Below are 25,958 nucleotides of genomic sequence, written 5' to 3' on the forward strand. Positions count from 1 at the left end.
AGAAATGATCATTTTTATTTTTTATTATCTACATATATATTTTTTTTAATTCCTTCATCTCAAACAGCAGAAATAACTAAAATGCTCTCTCAATTAATATCACTCAATAAAAGAATTGTATTCCAATGGATACCATCCCATTGTGGAATCCTGGGAAACGAGAATGCAGATGCTTTAGCAAAGAAGGGCAGCACTGCTACTTACAGACCTGTTACTAAATCTACGTATTACTCTGTGAAAAGATTTACTAAATCTACATACTTAGACTTCAACAAACAAAATTTGAAAACACAATCTCAAGGGAAAAAATGGAACTCTCTGCATCAAAATCCACAGTTAATTCCCGATTTACCACGAAAATCGTCTGTAGCTGCATTTAGATTGGCAACAGGCCATGATTGTTTGGCCAAACACCTGCATAGAACTGGAATATATCAGTCCCCTAACTGCCCATTGTGCAACTCAAACCAAGAAATGGATTCGGAACACCTCAAAATCTGTGCTTCAGTGGCTGGCCATGATAATATCTTTGAAAAATATTGGAGTGCAAGAGGTCAAATGGCTTTATTGTCAAACGCCTGGCATTAGAAAACAACAACAACATATTTTTGAAATTATATTATGGTAAAATGCTATTAAAAAATAAGTTACTGTGAAAACAAACCATTGGAACTCATTTTCTATGTAACATGAATAGTTTTTATAGACATTGATTCATCAATTTGAAATCTCAGAATACTATCACGAAGTAAATGACATTGCAATGTTAGCTATGCAAACTGCATGGCAGTGCATAATTTCAACTACAGCTGCAGTGTAAAAAAAAAAAAATGGTTTCATTTGAATTTAAGAAAGAAGCTATCTTAGAAATTCTTGTTGTTCTGTGCAAGTTTCCCTGACTGTAATGACACGACATTTGAAATGAATGATCAAATAAGATATGTTAAAATTTTGCCAATAGTTAAGCATTCTAGTATACTCTATAGGCTGTCTGTCCCACAATATTTCTAGTTCAGTGTGCAATTAAGTAACACAATAGTAGCCTCTCTCAAAAGGGAATGCTTATCTAGATAAAAAACATTAGAGAATAAATTAACAAACGAAAATATATTAGCAAAATATTTACTGATAGAATCAATATTTTAACTGTAGTCATTTACTATCGATTGCGAACTTCTAAAGACAGATACTATTAATATTTGGAAGAAAGTTTATCGAGGAAAAATAATTTGAAACAAATTTCTTAGAAACGCTATTTAACAGTTAATGTATAAAGTTCACATACAGTTTTACATTACACTATTTATGTAAGAATTATGAGGCATTTCATACTGCAGTTAATGAATTCACTGAAGTAAAATGTGAATAGTATTAACAGTACTGGACTCTGATTAGTGTTGTACAGAAAGCTCTAAAGACAATGTTTTCATTTGTTACAGACTGCCAACACGGCCACAAACTCCAATCATTATGATTGGCCCAGGAACAGGTCTAGCTCCCTTCCGAGGCTTCATTCAAGAGAGAGATCAATTAAAGGAGGAAGGTAATTAACATTTAAAAGTGCCTGTGATTCTATAGGAGTATATAAGATTCTGAAACAGTTTGGTTCTGGTGGCATTTGTGTGTGCATTCCGTTACACTTCTCCATATCTCGTAAACGTCTTGCACTACTGTAAGAGCATCCCGCACCGTGGCGTCGCGGACTAAGGCATCCTGCCTAGGACTCGCATTATGGAATGCACGCTGGTTCGAGTCCTCATGGGGGAAGAAATTTTCTCATGAAATTTTGGCCAGTGTATGGGACCGGTGCTCACCCAGCATCGTGATGCACTTGGGGAGCTACGATAGGTAGTGAAATCCGGTTGCGAATACAGCTATAATGGCTGGGGGGATCATCGTGCTAACCACACGATACCTCCATTCTGGTTGGAAGATTGTCTACCTCTGCTTCGGCATGTGGGCGTGAGGCCAGCAGCCAGCTGGTCGGTCTAGGCCCTTCATGGGCTGTAGCGCCACGGATTATTATTATATTATTATTATTATTATTATTACTGTAAGAGCACATGATGGAAATATCTTTACAAGTATGAGCATATGATGGAAATATCTTTACAAGTATCTTAAAGCACACATATTTCACATATAAAGAAGACACTGCTTATCGTTCCTTTTGGTCAGCAGTTATTTGCACCAGTTCTTCTTCTGTCATAATCTAACAACACATGTCATCTCACAGAATTGAACAATATGAGAAAATATTCGTGGTTATTGTTGAATATTTTTGTTACCGCTCAGTTACATACGAGCAGTGATGTCATTCAGCCATTTGCACCAGTTTTCTGAACCACTTACAAAATTTGTCACAGTTAGTACAACAAGTTGTTAAATTTTTAAAATAAAAAAGTTTTTTTTTTTTTATAGACAAGAGGACATAAAATCAAGACGAAATTCTCCAGCTTGTTAATATTGCAGTAAACATAATACAAAAGTAAATGACAATACAGTTCGAAGCAATCATATTTATTATTACATTATTATTTCCTGTCCAAGTTTGCAGACAATCAGGACAGGAATATGGTATGTCTGCAACCTTGAAACTCATCTACTTTGGTAGTCATCTACCCCTTCCAATTCTAATATTAATACAGCATATACTATAATGAAATGTAGTTATTTAGAAACATAAGTTTAAAAAATAAATATACTTTCAAATACAAAATAAATTAAGCACTTTAATAATATACTTCATTTTTATATTTTAATACTTACAAAATTTTTATTCCATTTGAATTAAATAATTTTTTCACTAAGAGTACTGGTAGTACTACTGAATGCATTATCGGTCATTAGTGGTAGCTTTTAGTATCATTTACGCTACACTTATGTTTAAATCTATTATTAAATATTTGCAGAGAGCAATCAGTGTAGTGCAATGAAGTGTCAGAGGGTTTGATCGAATTTTTTCAGTAGTGGTGGTAGCAGTGTGTCTAAGAACGTAAAATAAATTATATACAAGGTGGGTCAAAAGTCACTTTCCCCAATATTCGTTCTTAGGTTTTTCCGATGTCATGTTTTGATATTGTTGTTTTGTTTTATTGTGTTGGGTTGCGTATCTATGCAGTAGGTGATAGTTTCTTGCAACGAATCGCAAATTAATCACAGAACGTGTTTTTGTGCTACAATGTTGGCACAACAGAATGGCCACCCAGATCATGCAATCTGACATCATGTGATTTTTTGCTGTGGGGTATTCTGAAAAATGATGTTTTTGCTCAGAAATCGCAGGATCTGCATCAGTTGCAACAGATAATCAATATTGTGAAAATCGATGAAATTCGTGAGTTATGTTCTGCCATCTGTAAATCAGTGTCTAAATGTGAATTGTGTATCGAGAAACAGGGCCTCCATTTTGAACAAAATCTGTACAGAAATGCGTAGTCAAATGTAAATTTAATGTAATTAAATGTAAGGAAGTGTTTGGGGAAAGTGGCTTTTAACCCACCCTGTGGTGGTTGATGTTTCGGAAAGTAAAAGTTCATGTAACAGTAGACAGTGTAAGAGCATGTGCAGATGCAACTTCGGATGTTTCAGTGTGTCACCGTGGTCAGATATTTAAAGCTAGCTGATGATGTGAATATTCTGTGCTCTTCTTCATGATACAAGTCTGCATTTTGAATTTTAAAATTAGGTACTTAACACATAATAATTCTCTAGTACCCTAGCATGTTGCTTTCCGATTTTTCTTTATTTGTAGGCATTATTACTTACTTACTTATTGGCTTTTAAGGAACCGGAGGTTCATTGCCGCCCTCACATAAGCCCGCCATTGAACCCTATCCTGAGCAAGATTAATCCAGTCTCTACAATCATATCTCACCTCCCTCAAATCCATTTTAATATTATCTTCCCATCTACGTCTCGGCCTCCCCAAAGATCTTTTTCCCGCCGGCCTCCCAACTAACACTCTGTATGCATTTCTGGATTCGCCCATATATGCTACATGCCCTGCCCATCTCAAACGTCTGGATTTAATGTTCCTAATTATGTCAGGTGAAGAATACAATGCGTGCAGCTCTGCGTTGTGTAACTTTCTCCATTCTCCTGTAACTTCATCCCTCTTAGCCCCAAATATTTTCCTAAGAACCTTATTCTCAAACACCCTTAATCTCTGTTCCTCTCTCAAAGTGAGAGTCCAAGCTTCACAACCATATAGAACAACCGGTAATATAACTGTTTTATAAATTCTAACTTTCAGATTTTTTGACAGCAGACTAGATGACAAAAGCTTCTCAACCGAATAATAACAGACATTTCCCATATTTATTCTGCGTTTAATTTCCTCTAGAGTGTCATTTATATTTGTTACTGTTCTTCCAAGATATTTGAATTTTTCCACCTCTTCGAAGAATAAATCTCCAATTTTTGTATTTCCATTTCGTACAATATTCTGGTCACGAGACATAATCATATACTTAGTCTTTTCGGGATTTACTTCCAACCCTATCACTTTACTTGCTTCAAGTAGAATTTCCGTGTTTTCCCTAATCGTTTGTGGATTTTCTCCTAACATATTCATGTCATCCGCATAGACAAGAAGCTGATGTAACCCGTTCAATTCCAAACCCTCTGTGTTATCCTGAACTTTCCTAATGGCATATTCTAGAGCAAAGTTAAAAAGTAGAGGTGACAATGCATCTCCCTGCTTCAGCCCGCAGTGAAATGGAAAAGCATCAGATAGAAACTGGCCTATACGGACTCTGCTGTACCCATTCCAAGGCTTATTTGAAGGATTCGTAACAAGCCCAACCCCCAAGCTAGAGGACCACCCCTTATCGGCTGTCCACTACTGTTTATTCAATATATTACCTTATTTAATATATTTTATATTAAAATTATGAAATTTTTCAGTCATTAGCGAAAAGAACCTGTTGTTAAAAAATTAGAATACTACCATCATGGTAGGTACAGAACACAACTTCTTCTATTACGTCTTTAGATACTGTGTATGACCATATTTTCATAGTTGATTACAGCTGCCTACAACATACTATGCATGACATGTATATATACGATATGATTGAGAGCAAGGAAAACTCAAACACTGTCAGCGAAAAGGAGAGATCAGAAAATAGACTTTTGGATATTTCACTGTGTCCTGCAACTTAACATTTTCAACGTTTGGGAATTATATTTATGTTCCATCATCAGGGCAAATAGGTATGACAGAGGGGTCGCCTGCACTTTTGGGCTTTCTGTGTCTACTACTCTAGACAACTGGACACAGTGGAATACCTACTGTCTGCGCGCCAGCTCTTAAACTGTGGCAGGAATGCAACGTGGGACCGATAAGCGGGTGATGACGTAAGACTGTACAATACTAAGCTAAATATATATAACGCGGCAGGAATGCGGCGCGGCGCGAAACCGATAAGCGAGAGAGTTAATGTTTGTACTACGGAGCGAACATTCATGCACACTCCCTAGCTGGCCTGGCTGAGTCATATGTCCCCTTTCCCCACTTCCTCATACCTCACGGTTTAAGAGCTGGCGCGCACACAGTAGAGTCTATTTCTGGTACATTCGCCATGAAAGCCCAAAAAACTCGTCCAAAAGGAGAGGTGTTCCAATGTTATTTTATTTTGAAGCACCCCTTCCACTAGTAAAGCCGCCTACAGTAATAATAATAATAATAATAATAATAATAATAATAATAATAGTAATAATAATAGCAGCATTACAGTATATAAATTTTTATTTTGGACATGTGTATTTCATATTATTTGTATAATTGTATAATTTGAATTTGATTCGATCAGTTTAAGAGTGGAGAGAAAAGATTATTAATATTCACGTTAATTACAGGTAAACCTGTTGGAGACACAATACTTTACTTTGGCTGCCGTAAGAAGGCAGAAGATTTCATTTATGAAGAGGAGCTCAATGAATATGTCAAGAAGGATGTCCTTACGGTAAGTTGTACTCTGTATTAACCTCTTTGAAAACTATTATAAAGGATTTGTTGGGGGGGAGGAGTGTGTGTCTGTGTGTTTTATATATATGAGGGGTTCACAACCAGAGTGGACCAAGTCCTTCTAGAATAATTTTTAGAAATTGAGCCTTCACCTTCCATAGGAAATGCTGCCCTCTGTGAAGTAACAAATGAGTTATGGACTTGGTTTGTTATGGCAATGAATAAATCTAAGTTTCTTCATCCGAAATTGTATTAATCCACAAACTGACTGCTGGTGGACTTGGTCCACACTGATTGTGAGCCTCTCACACACGCACACACACACACATATATTCACACACACACACACACACACACACACACACACACAAGAGGGTCATTTCATAAGTCATGGCAACTATAGCTTTGTTCTTAGTGCAGTAAGAAACAATTGCCAGCGATCAGATGCATGCGCATATCCATTTTCGCGTTTGTAGTAGCGAAGATGATAGTTGCTGACTATTAATTTGTTGTTTTCAAACGATTTGAAACGATCGTCTAACCATTGGAACAGTTTTTGACAGTAGAGCAAATTTTTAGTCAGAACATGCACACCCAGATTCACTGCCACCTATATACTATCATAACCTTCTCCAAGACCAAAGAATAAAATAAAGGAGGTTGTGACAAAAAAATACACATTAGTTATCTTGCCTTCCATTTCCATTTTAATTTAGATCCAGTACACCTTACAACATAGAAAATAAATTAGCTTGAAAAAATAAGTGAATTTGTATGATAAACGGAAACCCGCCAACTACAGTATTTAGTATGTAGATATGCCACCAAGGAGCACTATTTCCGTTGACAAAACAGCTACCAGGACTTCTCCTTATAAACCATTTGATATTCGTTCATAGAAGGTAAAGAAAAGCTAACTAGTTCCAACAGTTGCCAATCGTGCGTGTGCATGTAGGTTATTAAATCAAACGGTTTCATATTTGTTTTATGAACAAAGCTTATATTATACCAGCCAATAAAGCTACAGGAATAGAAATTCACTATATGCGATTGAAGGTCACTGGAATGTGCTTCGAAATGCTAGTACCAAATTGGGTCTGGGTATAAAAGGCAATGGGTAAGGGAAATTGAAAGATGCATAAATAGAAATCGTTGTTTTATTATGCACAAAAGGAAACAAAGTACATTACTCAGAGCTACCACCCTTCTAAATAATCCCCCAAGCCTTCCGCACACCTTTGCCAACGATGGTGCAGGCATTGAATACCATCGGCTGTGTGCGATTCATCTATGTGTACCACCTCTCATTGAAATGCTGTTAAGATGTCCTCCGTTTGCAAACCGCTTTCCATGCAGTGGCTTCTTGAATTGCAGAATGAAATCAAAGTTGCATGGACTGAGATCAGGCGAGTAGGGAGAATGTTCCAACACACTATCATCCAATGCTTCTCGTAACTCAGAATGACAATGACGAGTATTTCTGCCGTGAAGAACTGCAATTTTCACATATGACTGCTGTTCATCTTTAATCTATCTTGCAGCACAGCCTCTAGCATACTAACTTTTGCGTGTGCTGTCAACTAGCCATCAATGCACACGCACACACACGCAATCTGGCAGTGGCATCCCGTACAGTGTACAACAGGTTTTCAAACGTACAGTAGAACTTGGTTATAGCGACCTCGTTTTGTACGACACCTCGCCTATAACGTCAAATATTCTGTGGTCCCAACTAGTTCCCCATAATACACATGCTTTTCTACCTTGCTTAATACGACAAACGTATATGCGTCTACCTCGCATATAACGTCATTTTCAACCTCAGTTTGGAATAAGATTGTCTAAGAACCAAAGTATTTTAAGAAATATTTTGTTGAAATCTGGCGAATTATTTATTGTCCCCTTCTGTCATAGATTTCTGAAATGGAGGTAGATTTCCTTTAACCCGCCCGAATTCATGCCGTATTAACGGCACTTGCATACGATCAGTTTCGGCCAGGTAGTTTTCACTAAGTGCACGCATTTTAGCGCAGTATGTACACTAAAAGAAAAGTTTTAACGTTGGAAGAAAAAGTTAGTGATTCATCAAATTGAGAATGGAATTTAAAAAAGGCTGACGTGTGTCGTGAGTTTGGCCTAGTTAATTGCACAGTCCAAACGATTTGGAAGAGCAAGATAAAGTTGTTGCTGCAATTGAACAGAATAGATCGAAGCTAGGGGAAGGAGCAGTGAAATTGTAACTGAAATAGTGAACATAGAACGTAATTTAGAGAGTGTGTATTGGGAAAATAGGAGACAATAGAGTAAAATGACTGATTACTTGACTCCTAAGTAAAGAAGTTTGATGGGTATTGAACAAACTGTTTTAATACAGAATATTGCATTTATAATTGTACGTGTATTTTATTACGTTCATGGTATGCTTAAGAGTGAATACATAAATCTAAAATAAGCCTAATTAAGTTTGTTATTTTTCATTTTCCACCTCACTAGACTGATTATATGAAACTTGGTTATACGACACTCGTTTATAACAACATAATTTTTAAGGTCCCTTGGATATCGTTATAACAGAGTTCTACTGTATATACTGAACAAACCACATTATCGGTTATTCGGAAGATATAACATAGTTGCCGTAACATGAAATAGAAATACTTTCATTTCCTCTCTCTCTCTCCTCATTTTTCTTCCACCTCAAATAAAAAATTATAGTGCAACTGAATTACATTACATTATGTAATATATTTTTCCAGATGCATGTAGCTTTCTCTAGAGACCAAGGTCATAAAGTCTATGTCACCCACTTACTGGACAAGAATATGGATGAAATTTGGAAAGTAATAGGAGAAAATAATGGACATCTCTATGTGTGTGGGTAAGTGGAATGATTCTGTTTGAATGACCAGAAACTGTTTTTTCTCTTCACTTATATGAAAGCAGAGCTATATGTAAATGAATCTTAAGAGTGATCATTTTCAACTATGAAGATCTGAAAGTTCGTTATTTATTGTATATATTATTTTCATTAATAAAACATTTTTCACATTTAAAATCTTTCAGTGATGCAAGAAACATGGCACGAGATGTCCACAACATTGTGCTTAAGGTTGTTCAAACAAAAGGAAGTATGACGGAAAGCCAGGCTCTTGCTTACGTCAAGAAGATGGAGGCACAGAAGAGATATTCAGCAGATGTATGGAGCTGAACAACATAGTTAAAAATAGTGGTGCGTCGAAAGAAGCAACCAGGCAGATGATGAAGAACTTGTGAATTACATAGTTACAAAAGCAGAAGCAGAAAATAAATTGATGTTGCCATAATATTAACAGCATCACCTTTTAAAATTTATCTTAGAATACTGAAGTTGAAGGTGCTGTTTATATTCATTAAACTTGTTTTAGTATGAAAATGTAAGTGAATCAGAGACCTGTACGACTGCAAGTTTTGTGAGGGAATCTCACCAACAGGGCAATGGAAGAGAGTGAAAATCATTGAACATTAATAGCATTTATTTTTAGAGGTTCCATTCCATTAAATATTTCTACTGTAGGTGGATACATATTTAAAAAGTTGCTTCCATTTCTGACTGAATAAATGTGGCATAACTTTAGTGAAATAAAACAGTAACTTCTAGTGTAGTGTCAATGGAGAACAAAGTAAACCGTATCAATTTCATAGATCCAACTTGTTTATTTCACTTCGGGCATGTGGCTGTCTTTAGTCAGACTATAGTTTTCTTAATGAATTTATTTACTTTGATTAGCACAGGTACAAATGTTACGAGAGGGGAAACTGCAACCTCAGGTTATTACATGCCATTGCACAAATTTTTACATTGTTTCTAAACTCCTTTATCCCCACACTTCTCTTAAGAATTATTTGTTGTTTTTGTCAATAATACGATTGAAATCAACTGACAAAAATATATTCTAAAGGTTATTTCATGTGCAACACCAGTTTTATAGGTGGGGACAGTGGTTAGTAGTATACAAATAAATGTCCTGGCTTTTACAGGACTGCGATTTGAAAATTGAAATATAATAACACATAAAAGATAATCTATTTTTATACGATTTTTTAATAAGTTTCTTCCATACATACACTCCACTGGCTGTTTTTCTGCTCAGTCATAGCTGATAGAAATAATTACTTCATAGCATCACAGTCTACTATATACAGTCGCGAAGCTCAGTATGTAGTAAAAATGCAAACATGGGTAGTTGCCCACCACTAGGATCGCTACTATCGCCTCATCATCGCAGATCTCTCTCCTAGTAGATGACAAAATATGTTACACTTTCGTTGTGTTCTTTTAGAAATATTAACACCTTCCTTCCATTATTGAAATATTAAATGCATAGTTAATTTATTATTTTAATGAAGTATATTAAATTCCACCATAAACTCGAAGATACCTGCAAGAAATAGGTTAATATTATTTTGGTTTGTGCAAAACAAACTGAAATTTACTATAATAGCTTCACTCATTCAAGATCATAGCGATAATTAACTATGAAACCAATAAATATTAATTTGCATTTCCCTTTACAACAATAATAATGGAAATATGAATTAATGGAGTAACTTAACGTGTACCGGTACTTGTAGTGTAGGCTTACGTAGTTAACAAAGTGGGATGAGGTTAAGCAATAATAATCACACCAGAATTGGAAATAAAACGTGATCAATAAATTTTATTGTAACAGACTTTTTCTACGTCTCTAGTAAAGTAACAAAAAATAACAACAAAATTAACAGCTATAATTAAAAACATATCCTTTGAAAAAAAAAAAAAAGTAGGCCTAAGCAATAATAATCCCACCAGAATTGAAAATAAAACGTGATCAATAAATTTCATTAAAACAAATTTGAAAATAAAATGTGATCAATAAATTTCATTAAAACAAATTTAATTTTTCTACGTCTCTAGTAAAATATTATTATTCCAATTATTGTATTTTAGCCATTAACATTTTCATTACAACCAATAACAAACATTTCACAAGCATCAATGTGAAATACGCAACGAGCTAGCACTCGATGGAAATACGACACAGTCCAAAGTCGACCGTGGACAGTCTATTGTTTCTAGTTGCTAACCGCTTGGAGCGCTTTATCACAAGATTTGCAAAAAATCACCTCAAGCTTCGCGACTGTATATAGTAGACTGTGATAGCATCTTAAATTGAACTAGTAGGCCTAATTCACCAAGCAAAAGTAGAAAATTTACTTAGTGCCTAATAAAAATACAGGTAACTTGAAACTATTTCAGAAACTAGAATGTTAACGTAATACTTAAGATTATCTACTTGGCATGTTATCTGTGATGTAGCAGTATATTCAAAATAGATGTGACAAAACATGCCACATTTGTATATATTTTCTGCATTATTTTACAAGTGCATTTCTATCACTTCAGTACCATATGAAAGCTGTAGCATGTGTAGTTTCTAAATGTCACATTGTAACTCATATTCATGATTACTGTTTGTGTTTTAAATTTATTATCACCTTATTAATCACTATCTATGGCCATCATATGAAGAAAAAAAAAAAGATCATAACAAAATACTGAAATCAGACTTAAGTGATGTAATGTATAAATTTGAGCATATCATCTAGAGGTACTGTAAAATATCTGACTTATTTCTTAAAAAAATTTCAATCTGTAAAGACCATTCAAGCCTTATTTATGTAATATAAAACAGGAAAGAGTATTTTTATGAAGAGAGCTGGTGGTCATCATTAAGCTTCATAATTGTCATTCCTAACTGTTATTAAACATAACTTGTTTTGAGGTAAATAATTGTTTCTTGTGTGTATCTTTTAAATAAATTTCTATGTTAATGGAAAGACTTAAGTTTCTTTGCAAAAAAAACACTCATCTACAATTGAAATTCCCTGTCATGGCATAGAGATGTGTCCCACAGGAGGCAGAGGTGGGAACGGTCGGTGGACTCAAGTAGGCCTCCTAGCTAGGTCCGAAGGACCCACTGACCAAAGACAGGTGTGGTCCTCCTTTCAAATAGGGGGTTGAGAAAGTACAACCGCCAACTCTTAAAAACATGGTGTCCTTCAAGAAAATGGTTCAAATCAGCTCATCAAAAAAATTCATTCACCTAAATGCTTACTGTGCACCAGAGAAGAGGACATGAAGATTGAGCACCTGGCTAATTGTGAAACTCTTAGGACATTTGTGGACCTTCCATCAAAATATTGGGAAGCAAGAAGGATGATGACTTCATTGTTAAATCCAGAGGGGGGGGGGGGGGGGGAAAACGCACGCACACACACACACACACACACACACACACACAAAAATATTGAAATTCTTATGCTTGTGTTCCCTAATTACTTTTGAAGGTGTGAACCAATTTTTAGACATTTAATTAATATTAATTAATTCTTTTACTCATTCATTACTGGTGCTACAACGCAAACTACCCGGGTCTCCTCCAATACTTGAGGCCATTCTGTTCTATTCTGAGCCCATCTCTCCTCAAATCATCCTTCAAATCTTAAAGCCATCTGAATCTGGGCCTGTCTCTTCATCTTTTCTTCCTGGATCGCTTGGGTAACTTTATCTCTGGCATGCACTCAATATGACTATCTGAACCCTCCTTTCTTGGAGTCTATTGTGTTTGGTTCTCCAAACATTGCCATTAGTGCCGTATTACTCCTTATCTTAGTTTGTCCATTTTCAATACGTAGGCCATATAACTTTGCATATTTTAACAGCTTATTTCTCAGATAGAACACAACAAAAAATTTTAATGCCATATTAGTCCCAAATGAATACATTTCTCAGGAAAAAAAAAAATGATTCTCCTCTAAAATGTTAACACTGTTTTACTCAAATACTACCTGTATGATTCTGATTTCTACTCTTTATCATTAGAGAAACTTATAAGTAGAGACGAGAATTTCATGCACTATAAAATCCCAAAATATGCACTTTCATTTTTGTTTCAAATTTCTTATTTTCCTTCACTTTTTTTTTTTGCACAGTTGACGACTAACAACATTTCTAAATTCGTTTCTGTGAGGTTCCTGTGTATGTCAGGCAATATGTTTTGTAGGCAGAGAATGGTCTCTCTACATCACAAGAAGTTATGGGTGCAAACTTAAATGGACATATTTGTACAGTGTCAGGTCAAATTCTTCACCATAAATAACCTAATTCACTGAACAAAACAATCCATAGTCCGGTTCGCGTTTATGATCCTATCCAGTTTATTTTAAAGAAGTTTTGTAATGTTTTACAAAGAAGAACTATCGTAGAAAATATTCGGAAACTGAATAGCAGTGCTTACCTCTTTACTGCAACAATCGCAGAATATGACATCCCCATATGATCTAATAAAATCTTTTCCTTTAATCCACTGTGCAAAGAGTACACTTTTGAAACCTTTAATTGGAGGCATATTAGAACCACATTAACACACGCAAACAGAATAAACAAGCACATTAACCACTTACGAGATTCACACACACTGCAAAGACAGTTTAGCGAATGATCCCAATTTTAGAAGAATCTAAATTGCTACTGGTACTGGAAAAGGAAGAGAGAAAGAGTATTTGCAACCTCCCTGGGTACAACAATACTTACGCATGAAAGTGAGGCATGAACATTTGGGAAACAAGACTAACACTAACTTACCACAGCTGAATTTTTTTTTTTTTAACAACTGCTGGCTATTCTTCATTGACCACAAAACAAATCACAAGCTCCACATAATTCCAGTAGCTAAATATTTAAAGCATTACAGACATAATTAGCTTCAACATGTGAACAGAATGGACAGATCCAGGATATCACAGCAAATTCTTCGTTGTTTTCCTCGGGGGACAAGATCTTTTGCAAGACCACGCAAGAGATGGAAGGAAACTAAAGGCTCGTCTCCACTATTAAACATTTAACAACAACATGTTAAATTGTTTACCGTTAACATCCCAACATGTTGATTGAACATGTTAATGCTAATTTCATTTAACACTTTGTCCACATTGTTTAACATGTTAAACTTTACTTTCTTTGCGTAGTCCACCATAAACAGTCTATGGGATTTTAATATAGATAGTGTTTTATTTTCAAACCCTGAAGAATGGACTCAGATGATGATATGACTTTTGTAATTGCCTCTATTGCTTGTTACAAGTCTTTGAAAAGGAAGAAAATGAGAATGTGGCTGTGGCAATATCTTAGTAAAAGACACTATGCAGGATACATTCTAAACGAGCTTAAAGTTGAATACATTATCGATTTGGATTCAAAAATTTGCTGAGAATGTCAAAACACGTTTTTAATATAGTGCTGCAAAAATACTTCCTGTTACATCAAAGAAATACACAATTTAAGAGCAGCCATTTCATCTCAATTAAAAAAATTACAGCGCGATTGATTATCATAGAATCTACGACATGATAGATGTTAAAGGAGTGGGTAATATCGTATAATTATTCTTTCCGAAGTTTTACGAACGTTAACATACGTCAGCAAATACGACCATTACTGACGTCAACATACCATTAACATTTAGCGTATGATGAGAGTGCGAAAACTCTCTACCGTATTCTCGAGAACAGTTAAATAATAATTCCAGTTCTCTAAAACAGTCGGCCTTCTTAGTTTTGCCTGTGTATTCTTTTGCAGACACATCCCACAAACAAGGCCTTTCCATCAGTGCATTAATTTTATTCTAATATATTTTTTTTCGTCCACTCCATTATTTCGAACTTACAGCCATCACTAAGGACCAATGATAGTATAAAAATGATCAAGATATGCGCCACAAAATCGGAACTTATAGTGGGAACTGTACGAACTTTGCCGAACTGTACCGACGCTGCATGAGCAAATGAATTGACTTGACACGTTTTCCATTTCTGCTGGAAAACACTCCAACATGTTAAAAGTGTTAACTTCAACATACTTAGTTAACATGTTAAGTCAATTGAGACTTGAAATGTCCATATACATGTTAAATTCAAAATGTTATATTTAACATGTTGTTGTTAAATGTTCAATAGTGGTGACACGCCTTAAGAGGTCACTAGGTCCAACACAGAGGAGATGATGATGATGACGACGACAGGAAACAAGTGATTTTCAGGTGATTTCCCAGATTTTTGGATTGAGACTAATTACAATATTGAAAAAAAAAAAGTTTACTATAAAAAGATACAAGATAATATTAGCAACAGCAGTAGCAGTTGTAATGGTTGCGACAGAAACAACATTTATTATTTTTAAAACTACCACAACTTTTTAGAAAGGAACATTTGATGGAAGCAGGAGGGGTGGGGAGGAGAGAGAAGAAAGGGAGAATTTTTCAAATCACTACACTCATTTAACTTCAAATATATTTAAATTATACATTATGCAGTATGTACAAAAAATCACTTAGTATCATTTGTCCTAATATGGACCCATATTTAATGTTGATGATGGACGCTAACAATAGACATAATTTATTTTACGAAAATGTAAACTGTATCCCATTCTGAAAACTGAATAAATAAATAAATACTGTAATATTAAATGTGATGAAGTTTGTCAGGAAATCGCCTACTTGATATAATTATTAAAAGGTACTTTCAGTGCCAAATTTCACCATTGTAATATTATTGTATATTATAAATCACTGCCACCGGGTGTATACCCAATTGTAGTGTTAATAAATAAATTATTGGTGAGATATCCTTGTAGTATAACTGACAAATAATTTCAAACTTTTCAGAAATAATATTATATTGTGTCTATTGGTAATGCAGCTCACAGCTGCGATAACAGGTCCAATGTCACATTTTTCTTAAAATAAGTACAAACTCTGCTCTTATTAGAAAGTCTTGTCCATCATCATCAACAACATGGGTAATGAAAAATACACACCAAATAAGTAGCTTTAAGCAGAAAATCTAACAGAAGATGTAAAAACATTCAAGTCCCTATAAGGTTCTGCCATAATGGTGCTTGTGCCATTGATTTGGTAATCAACATAGCAAAGGAATGCAAGTATTTTGTCTACACTTCTTGGAGAAAATTGATTATTATTAATACCAGGGTAATATTTTCTAGAAGAATATGTATGTTAAAACTAGCTTAAATTTCATCATATTATTGTAACGAAGTATTATAGTTGTACAACCCATGACAGGACGTGTAGTTTGCCACCTCTATGAAGAACTGTATCCAAATATGCACACATGGTAGATGTAGAGTGACAGGAAACCAGTTTAATAATCGTCTAATCTTTTTAGATATAAATACAAATAATGGAAAAAAGTCACACACAATGAGTACTGTGGCAAGAATAAATTATTTCTCTTTACACAAAAAGTGTGTTTTGCAAATCCCTAACTGAAATAAGTAATCAAAACTAAAAGAAAATAGAAACCGAAATCATCCAATTCAAGTACAAACCCAGGCCTTGGTAAAGTGAAACTGAAAATTAATCTGTAGAAATATCTTTTTAATGCTTAGGCTGACATCACTTCTAGCTGGAGGAACAGAACTTAACTTATGAACACAAAAATTGCAACACAACGAACAACCACACTATAACTCGCCAATTAAAATAGTCCTACAAAACCGAAACAATACCATTTCTCCAATTTCAGTACTTATTCTACATAAGGAAAATAAAAATAAAGACATAAACCACAATGGCAGGAACAACTACTTCATAATAGACACTTCCCTACTAAACTCAACCATGATTAATTTTCCGTACATTATATACATCACTTACAGCCAAAGACGAATTACTAAGGTTCCCTCTACGGCCCAGCTGAAATAACTTATGCATAATGCCATATATTAATTACAGTTTGCTTCTCAATAAACTAAGTTAGCATTCACTAAATTTCACATGCAAAATCACAAGTAATAAAGAGTAACCTTGAGCATGAGTCATCATATAAAAATTTAGCTGTCGAACAGTTTCTGCATCTACCCAGCAGGGAGGAACTGAATGCACTTTCCGATTGTATATGTTACTGTGTTAATGGCTTTAATACACCATGTATGTAGAGTGCTGAGCCTGGAAGCCGGGTGCTGCAATCTACATTATCTTTAAAACTAATATGCACCCTTCGCAAGTCAGAGAGACAGCATTGTACTTTAATGTTAACTCCAAGTGGAACACATATTAAGCTTCTTTCCAGAGCCCCTTAAAATCCCTAGCAATTAAGAAAACAGCTCAATCCGCGAACTGATATTTTATCTGTCCAGGATAACTTCATAGTTAACAACTATAGTGAAACAATAACAAACGAGTACACATACATATAATTAAACATTTGAGGCAAAGAGGTAATAAATCCATGCTTGGCACAAAGTTCCCAAATCAAACCATCATTTGCAATGTTAACAGTGAAGCTCTGTTTCTCAAACCAAATAATCTGTAGCAATATCCTGTACAAGTAATTCTTTCGTCTTAACAAACAGCACTGCCATCGATCAGTGTCACAAATCAATTTCATCATAGTGTTATCACTGCTCCACTAGGTGTAACCGAGTTTCTAATAACAATACTCAGGGTAATTTGAACTTATAATCATATACACTTACCTTCTATTTTGTTTTAACATTCTATCATCAACTTCACGGTATAATAAAACTATAATGGAAACCAATGTTCCATATTAAACTTACTTAAGAAGTTAACATATTCAAGGAAAAATTACATAACTTAGCTGGGAGACAAACTCAATGTCTGGAGTATCACTTAAATCATCGGGAGGCTGGCATGTCAGCAGCAGTTTGCTCTGGGATATCTGGACTAGCTCACACATTTCGTTGTTTACTCTCTATGCTTCTGGGGTTTCCACCCATTCTGCTAGACCTCGTGACACCAGCTCCTGGTTTACAAGTACAACCTGCAATGGACACAATTTCTTTACAGAAAACTCTTTTTATTTAATACTAGAGATACTGTGTATCAAAAGGTTGGCAAGTAAACATTCTCATACCACGTTAATAATGTCAAAACAAATATACAAATTTTGGCCACTCAAGCGAAATTACGAGGGCCGTCCAGAAGCAAGTTTCTCTGGGGCCGTTTACAAAAAGATGACACAATTTAATGAAAAGATTTATTGAAACAAATGCAGCTATTTTTCAACATATTACCCATTGGCTGCAAAAGGGTATCTGTCTGATACAGGGGGGAGAACCATTAATCCTTCCCATTGAAGGCTTTAAGGAACCAATCTGAACAAATACTCTATGTCCCATCCCTTCCTTCCCGTGGTGCAGCTGTTAGTAAGCATAATTTTACAATATAAATTATTTTATATATATATTATTATTTATATATTATTTTAATGTACCGAAGTACATAAGATATTTCCATGCAGATATTCTGAGTCATCATACGATGAAAGAGTAATGGAACAGAGAAAAATTCCCTCCGGTGCCGGGATTTGAACCCGGGTTTTCAGCTCTGCATGCTGATACTTTATCCACTTAGCCACACCGGATACCCACCCCGGTGTCAGACAGATCCGTTCCATTACTCTTTCATCGTATGATGACGCAGAATATCTGCATGGAAATATCATATGTACTTTGGTACATTAAAATAATATATATGATATGCGTAAATCACTTTGTGATTTAAGACGGCGCTTATTCTGTCGGATCCCGGCCAACTAGTCACTCATAACGAGTGCACCTCAGCACATGTGTAGACTTCAGTCCTACGTAGTGCAGAGGGTGGCCACTAGAGGGAACCCAAGAGTTGGAACTTAAATTGAGACGATTCTGTCCGACACTGGGGTGTGTATCCAGTGTGGCTTAGTGGATAAAGCATCAGCATGTAGAGCTGAAAACCCGGGTTCAAATCCTGGCGCCGGAGGGAATTATTCTCTGTTCCATTACTCTTTCATCGTATAATTTTACAAGCTGAACTAAAGGAAGGGGCTACTCATCAATTAGCACTGGTCAGCTTGATGAGTTAATGACTGAATTTGGTATAATTTTCCTCTATTCAGTACCTAATTCCCTCTTTACCCTTTCTTATCCAGTCCTCTGACTGAACTCTTACTTTCTTCGACCCCGACAGCATTAGAGCATTCGAGGCCTAGGGGTTCATTTCACTTCCTCCTTTTTCTGATTTTCTGTTCCTAGTGCTGACCTGCTATGGCACTAAAACCGTCCTCCAGTGGCTTAAGGAGGGAAAGCTTGTGATCAACAAGATCTCCCAGCTAGGTCCAATGGACCCGTCGACCAACAGCAGGTGTGGTCCTCCAGACATTCTGGGGGTTGTGTGTGAATGAAGTAGCCACCAAAACGTTAAAATATAGTGTTCACTTAAATCGGCTACAACTTGCCATTTTCAAATCTGTGCTTCAGTGGCTGACCATGATAATATCTTTGAAAAATATTGGAGTGCAAGAGGTCAAATGACTTTATTGTCAAATGCCTGGCATTAGAAAACAACAACATATTACCCACTGGAATTGAGACATTTGTCATACCATGGGATCAACTTTTGTATCTTTGTGTTGTATTGGAACCAATGTGTAACAACTGTCTGCACCTCTCCATTGATCGAAAAGTATGAAAAATGCCTTAAATCCGTTGGGGAATATGTTGAAAAATAACTCAATAAATGCTGTATCTGTTCCAATAAATCTTTTCATGAAATTGTTTTCTTTATGTGAACAGCCCCAAGGAAACTTACTTTCTGGACGGCCCTCGAAATTGCACTCAAGTGGCCAAAATTTGTAAAGCACTTGTTTTGACAGTACCAACATGGAGGAAGAAAAACAAAACTTATCTGCCCCCATGATAATGTTTGCTTGTGAGTTGAAAACCCCAAATTAAACACTAAATGTGAAAAAGGTAACGAGAATTACATATACGAGTTCACTACTGTGAAGTAATGGTTAACATGTCTGGTCATGATACAAGTGGGCCCTGGTTCAAATCCCAATTCAAACAAGTTACCTGGTTGAGATTTTTTCCGGGATTTTTCCTCAACTAATTAAGAGCATATGCTGGGTAAATTTTGGTGCTGGACCCTGAACTCATATCAATGTCATTGTCACTCAGAAGCCAGATAACCATAGCAGTTGATAAAGTATCATAAAATAATCCAATACTCATTCAAATCTAGTCTTTCAGGTGAAGCTCCCTGTAAAGCAGATTTGAATAATTTCAAGGAAAAAATTGTTCCAGGGCCGGGTATTGATCCCGGGACCTCTGGTTGAACGTACCAGAGGTCCCGGGATTGATACCCGGCCCCGGAACAATTTTTCTCCCTTGAAATTATTCAATACTCATTCATTCATTTATTTTATTCCATAGATCTTACATGAGCAATGAAGCTTTAAGATGTGGAACAAGTGAAAATTTTACAATATTACAATTACAATTTTTACAAATTATTATAGTTTTACAATTTAGTAATTAATAGATACCCACCAGAAGAATGGTTACATATCTACACAGATGGGTCTACTATCGATAACAACTCAGGATCAGGAATTACGTGTGCGTTATTCTCATTTTATCAACCAGCAGGATATCATACAACAAATTTTGATGCGGAAATAATGGCTATTCATATCTCACTCCAACACCTACTGTACAGAATAGATAAATTTCAAAATGCTGTCATTCTCTCTGATTCTAAAGCAGCATTATATGCAATAAATTCATATAAAATGATGTCAATCCAAATTAAAGAATGTCACAAAATGACCCAACAACTTCAAAAACTACAGAAAAGAATTCAATTGCAATGGATACCTGCACATTGTGGAATTGCTGGAAATGAAACTGCTGACTTTATTGCCAAAAAATGGATCCAGTTTAATTCAGAATACAAATACAAGCCTACCTTTTACATCAATCAAAAGATTAATTAAAAATAAATATAAAATCAAGCAAAACCAAGCACTATGTACCAAAGCCAAAGATATAAAATGGAGCATTTTAATAAAAAAAAAAAACAGAAATTATTCCAGAAATCCCACGTAAATCTGCAGTAGCAAAATTCAGACTGTTTACAGAACACGATTATTTGGCCAAACACTTGAATAAAATAGGAATTTACACAAATCCAAATTGCCCTCTATGCAACAAAGAAGAAATGACTGAAGATCATCTACAAACTTGTGAAGTTCTACCTGATGGATCCACCACAGAGAAATATTGGAGAGCAAGAACGCTAATGGCTTCATTGCCAAAGCCTGGCATTAGATAACAACAACACAACAATTTAGTAATTTTCTACAATTTTTACAATTTTGTGCAATTTTTTTTACAATATTTTGGCGAGATGTAGTGAGATGAGGTGAGGTCCGAGGATTCACCAAAATATTACCCGGCATTTGTCTTTTGGTTTGGGGAAAACCTCGTAAAAACCCAACATAAAAAATTAAATACATAAGACAGGAGACACTATTGAAAATTCTTAAGAGGATCAGGCTGAACTAAAAGAGCCATAATGTCCAAGAAGAATTTTTATTTTCACATTCCCACATACACTACCTGATCAAAAGTACTGGGACACACTCAGACATTCCTCTCGATATGCACCATGGATTATTATATTATTATTATTATTATTATTATTCTAACATGATCACTCTGAACGAAATTAAGTGTCATTTTAGTAAGATAAATATCTTAATGTGATTCATGAAAGTGATTAAATATAAAGGTCTTTTCAATAATAATTTCGGTTTGCATTATATCGTACAATGAAAGTTCTGAGTAAGAAATACAATGGGTAACTGAGCTACAAGGGATCAGACTGAAAGAAGGAAAGCAGTAGATATGATGTACCTTAAAATACTAAGCCTGTATTCGAAAGGAATCAGAACAAAGGAAAGATTTTTCAGGGACCAAATTCATAAATTTCAATGACATTTGAATTTATTCCTGTAGCATTCCTTACCTGAGAACCATGTATGGCATAGAGGTAAACCACTGGCAGACTATCCTCTGCATAACCACAAACTTGAGCCTGAAGCACCTGTCCATGTGTCAATTCCTCCATGCCAGCAATAGATTCTTTACTCCATAATGCTTCCTCTCCTGTATCACACAAAACAGTACAGAACAATTACAGAATGTGCAATCTGTATTTAAACAACAAAAATAGCGATAATAATTGTAAGACTAATTATGATATAGAAATAAGTTTGTGATAACCATAATATTGTCGACTTACAAGCAAAACACATTGAGTAAAAATATTACCTCCGAGAAAAAGGCGTTTTGAAAGCTCTTGACAAAACTGAATCCTCAAAATATTATTTTTAGTAAATTGTTTCTCTTTATGTGTACTCCATTTTCCAATTCTAAGTTTATACACATATATTATGTACATTATACACGCCTTTTTCTCAGAAGTGATATTTTTGACTTAATGTGTTTTGCTTGTAAAGCAACAATATTGTAATAATACAGAAAAACGGAATTCTGTCACCTTAGGGCCTTATTTAGACAATTAGAGACAAATCATATTCGAAGCAACCCAAACTAGGGACGAGACATTCAAATTCTCGAATCCCGCAAAATTCCATGAATCTCGAAAAAGATTCGAGACTCGAAAACTTGCATATATAACGGATTTATGAGACTGCAGTTTTCAGTCAAGCAATCATGGCCTTATTTCCACCCTAAAGACAGAACTGATGTCTTTCACGGCATGCTGTAATTTCTGTTTTTGATATTGGCATATTCTCTTTCAATAAGTTTTCTTTTTCAATATCTCTGTGTTCTTTCATGTAATGCACTTTAACATTAAAGTATAATGAAGTGAATGATTATAGCCATATGATTATTCGTAAGTGATAAATTATCCGACACACACATTAATCATCGTCTGTAAATATCTCACAGATTTCCTATTTCACGTTTCCTTTCATTAAATTGTATTGCAGGTCCTAATAATAAACAACCAAAACATTCTAAAATAAGATATACAAAGCAATTCTTTTCCAAAAATGTAAATCCATGTAACTTCGGTGTATGTGTTGCCAACTTCGACAATTTTGGATCTCACTTGCTAAATGAGTAAGATGGCAGGCAGTTATAAAATTATTTTTTGTTAAATTAAAATGACGATTTTTATATACCCTACCTAAAGTTTATCTAAAGTATAAAGTTCACAATACATCTTTAACATTTTATACAGGGACATCATTTTATTTTTACTAACATTTTTAATATTAACCTGTCTATACCTTTAGAGAACCGGAAACACTGCTTGCTCCCCCCTCCAAGACTTGAGTTCGATGATACTGGCGTAAAACACAAATCACTCTTCTAGGTATAGGAAGGAAGAAAAGTAGTTCATCCATTTATGTAAACTAGGAAATATCGCGATTTTGAGTTTGATAATTTTCATTAGGTTTTTCTTTAATGAAAGTACAGTACTGTATTAAGAATAAGTGTTTTTACTCACGAAGTGAGTTATCCATGCGAATGTATTCATTATGCGGTGTATATTATACTGTCTACAGCACATTAGCGTACAATATAGAGAAAGAAGTTAAATTGAAAAATAATCATAATACGAATATTTAAACACATTTTTGAAAATGGTGGCCGTTCATTTCGATACAGGCTTCAGTTCTTTTGTGCATATTATCGCACTATAGACTATTGCATCTAATTCCAATTGCCAGTTTCGTCCTTCGTACTAGTAACTCATGTTGAAATAATTCTATACCTACTCTATGTACTGTTAATTCAATCTTCACTTCTGCCCGACCCGAGAATATAAAATTACTCAGACATGCTATCTACTGTCCGTCCAAGTGGTTATGCCGCATGATTGTAGAAAGGGAGGAAATCACGTGACAGTTAATTACTTAACGAGGCCCTTTTATTTAAGTTAAATTAAACAGCTGTATAATATTACGTAAACGCCCAATTCCTAAGAGAAATTAATGTTTTCAGAAAAGAGCTAAGACAGCCCAGCTTTTACAGAGGGGCGAGCAGAAGCAGGTGGGGGAAATCGGGATGCGACGTAGGCAAACTGAGAGTACCTGTGCGAAAATATGATTCAATATTGAAAGCTCTTTCGTCACTGGAAAACGCGAACATAATATACTCAGTAACTCAGTACTGCTTACTATCTGCTGTCTTGGCTCTGTGTGGAGTTGGAACTTCATTAGTAGAAGGGGTGGGAGTGAAGTACATTCAAAAACTCAGGTACAATAAAAATTGAAGTAAAAATAAAATGATGTCCCTGTATTTATGATGTGAAGAGATATTGCAAAAAAAAGTCTGAGGTAAAATTAGAACAGTGTTCAGTGGTGTTGAGAATTGCAATTGCTACTTATAAACCAGTCATAATATATCCTATTTTAATATCTACAAAAGACTAAAATGTTAGTTTTCATTTCCTTTTCCCTGCCATACATTGCTAGTAACATAGTTCACTAATCAGACTAAACAGATATGATACACTATTTATTAAAATGTAGTGATGTGTCATCCAATCAATTTTGTGCTCTTTTGATTGGTTGGTATTATCACATTATTCTTCCTTTCTGTTGGTAGAGAAGCTTTCAGAGAGTTCTGGCTCCTCTTCGAATAGAAAGGTTTTTATTCAATAACAACAAACAACAATAATTATAACAGCAACAACAACAACAATAACAATAGCCTTTCACTTCCTTATCTTTCAGAAGAAGGAAGCCTCACAACTACATGCAAGTGATGCACCAAGTCAGGCTCACCTAGTAATAATGGAACGTTGACACAACTTAAACAGTGAAAATTTTAACTTCGTCAATGAATATAATAAAAACCTTATGGGTTTGTTTTTCTTGAATACTAGCTGGGACAGACGTTGGATAATTTCCAGCATTTCTCTCAATTATTGCATTTACCTCTACATGTCATTACTCTTACAGAGATGGGAATTTATCAATAACTAAATTAAGTTACATTTAACTGTTTTCTAACAATGCTCTTTTTTATTAAAACTAAGAAGGAAAAAGGGAAGAAACACATATGGTTTCATTCTTTAGATGGCAAAACATATTTCCAAAATAAAGTCTACTAGTACATACATTCTATTTTTCCATTCATAATTTATGAAACGAATATGCAAAAGCAAATCATAATAGTATGAAGGTCATTTTATCTGAGGGGAAAAATATATATTCTATATAAAAATTAAGACAATTCTCTACTCCTGGTGAAGACGTAAAAAAGAAGGCAACAATTGAATCATAGTACAACAAGATCTGAGGATCCCAACAGACAAAACAAACATTGTTCTTTCAGAATAAGAAAGGGCTGATATACTTTTAGGTGTTGTATTTATAAATTTGAAAGTGAGGAGATAGTAAGTGGAAGAAAAAAAGGTTCTTAAAAAATTGATCGATTTTTAGTGTGTGGGAAGGGATGGGGGGAGTGATAGAATCATTACAATCGACGATAAAATGGCTAGCAAAGCGAATTTATATAGGTAATATGAGCGAGAACTACGAGGAAGAGTTAAAAAGTAACCTTAATAATTGTTTTATTAATTGAATATGTACAATAATAATTACAAACACTTCATCACTTTTCACCATAGTCCCCACTACATTCGATGCAAGTGTTCCTGTTATATATAGTAAAACCCTGCTAAGACACTGTTCAAGGGACTGGGTATAAAACGCGTATTAACCGGGACTGCATATTAGGCGGGTATACTAATTTTGACTTATATACAGTATCTATTAGCATTTTTCTTTATTGAAATACATGATTCATGAAAGGTAATACAGTATTACTCGATTATGTAATTACTGTACTGTATGTCAAAGAATTTACAACATATACTGCACTTAATTCTTTCGAAAAAAAAAAAAAAGCCATTTATAGTTGTTTGCCATGTGCGTGTTCTCCAAGTCCTCATGTTTACCACACTTCAGTTTCTGCGATTACATCCTCCCGACATCGCAGCTGTAGTGATTGAGTCGCGATTTTTTATCATTGTTCTTAATGTCGATGATGGGATTC

General features: G+C 35.0%; 2 protein-coding genes and 1 non-coding gene across 10 annotated transcripts in view; 1 reads left to right on the plus strand and 2 right to left on the minus strand.

Annotated features, from left to right (window-relative positions):
- Cpr (Cytochrome P450 reductase) overlaps positions 1-11,543 on the plus strand; it is a 155,703-nt gene extending 144,160 nt beyond the window's left edge. For all 3 annotated transcript variants that reach the window (XM_069815973.1, XM_069815971.1, XM_069815972.1), the window contains 4 exons: positions 1,440-1,543; positions 5,863-5,969; positions 8,728-8,849; positions 9,035-11,543. In XM_069815973.1, coding sequence (XP_069672074.1) covers positions 1,440-1,543; positions 5,863-5,969; positions 8,728-8,849; positions 9,035-9,179 — 478 coding nt within the window. In that variant the 3' untranslated portion in view covers positions 9,180-11,543. The remainder of the gene's footprint in view (positions 1-1,439; positions 1,544-5,862; positions 5,970-8,727; positions 8,850-9,034) is intronic.
- A 3,776-nt stretch (positions 11,544-15,319) lies between these two features.
- The window catches only part of spoon (A-kinase anchor protein spoonbill), a 189,430-nt gene continuing 178,791 nt past the window's right edge, over positions 15,320-25,958 (minus strand). For all 6 annotated transcript variants that reach the window (XM_069815964.1, XM_069815965.1, XM_069815969.1 and 3 more), the window contains 2 exons: positions 21,886-22,025; positions 15,320-17,854 (listed from right to left, as the gene is read on the minus strand). In XM_069815964.1, coding sequence (XP_069672065.1) covers positions 17,786-17,854; positions 21,886-22,025 — 209 coding nt within the window. In that variant the 3' untranslated portion in view covers positions 15,320-17,785. The remainder of the gene's footprint in view (positions 17,855-21,885; positions 22,026-25,958) is intronic.
- TRNAC-GCA (transfer RNA cysteine (anticodon GCA)) lies at positions 18,386-18,457 on the minus strand. The gene has a single exon. It is a non-coding gene; the product is annotated as a tRNA-Cys (tRNA).

Source organism: Periplaneta americana, chromosome 17 (assembly GCF_040183065.1).
Source record: "Periplaneta americana isolate PAMFEO1 chromosome 17, P.americana_PAMFEO1_priV1, whole genome shotgun sequence".
NCBI classification, from domain to species: domain Eukaryota; kingdom Metazoa; phylum Arthropoda; class Insecta; order Blattodea; family Blattidae; genus Periplaneta; species Periplaneta americana.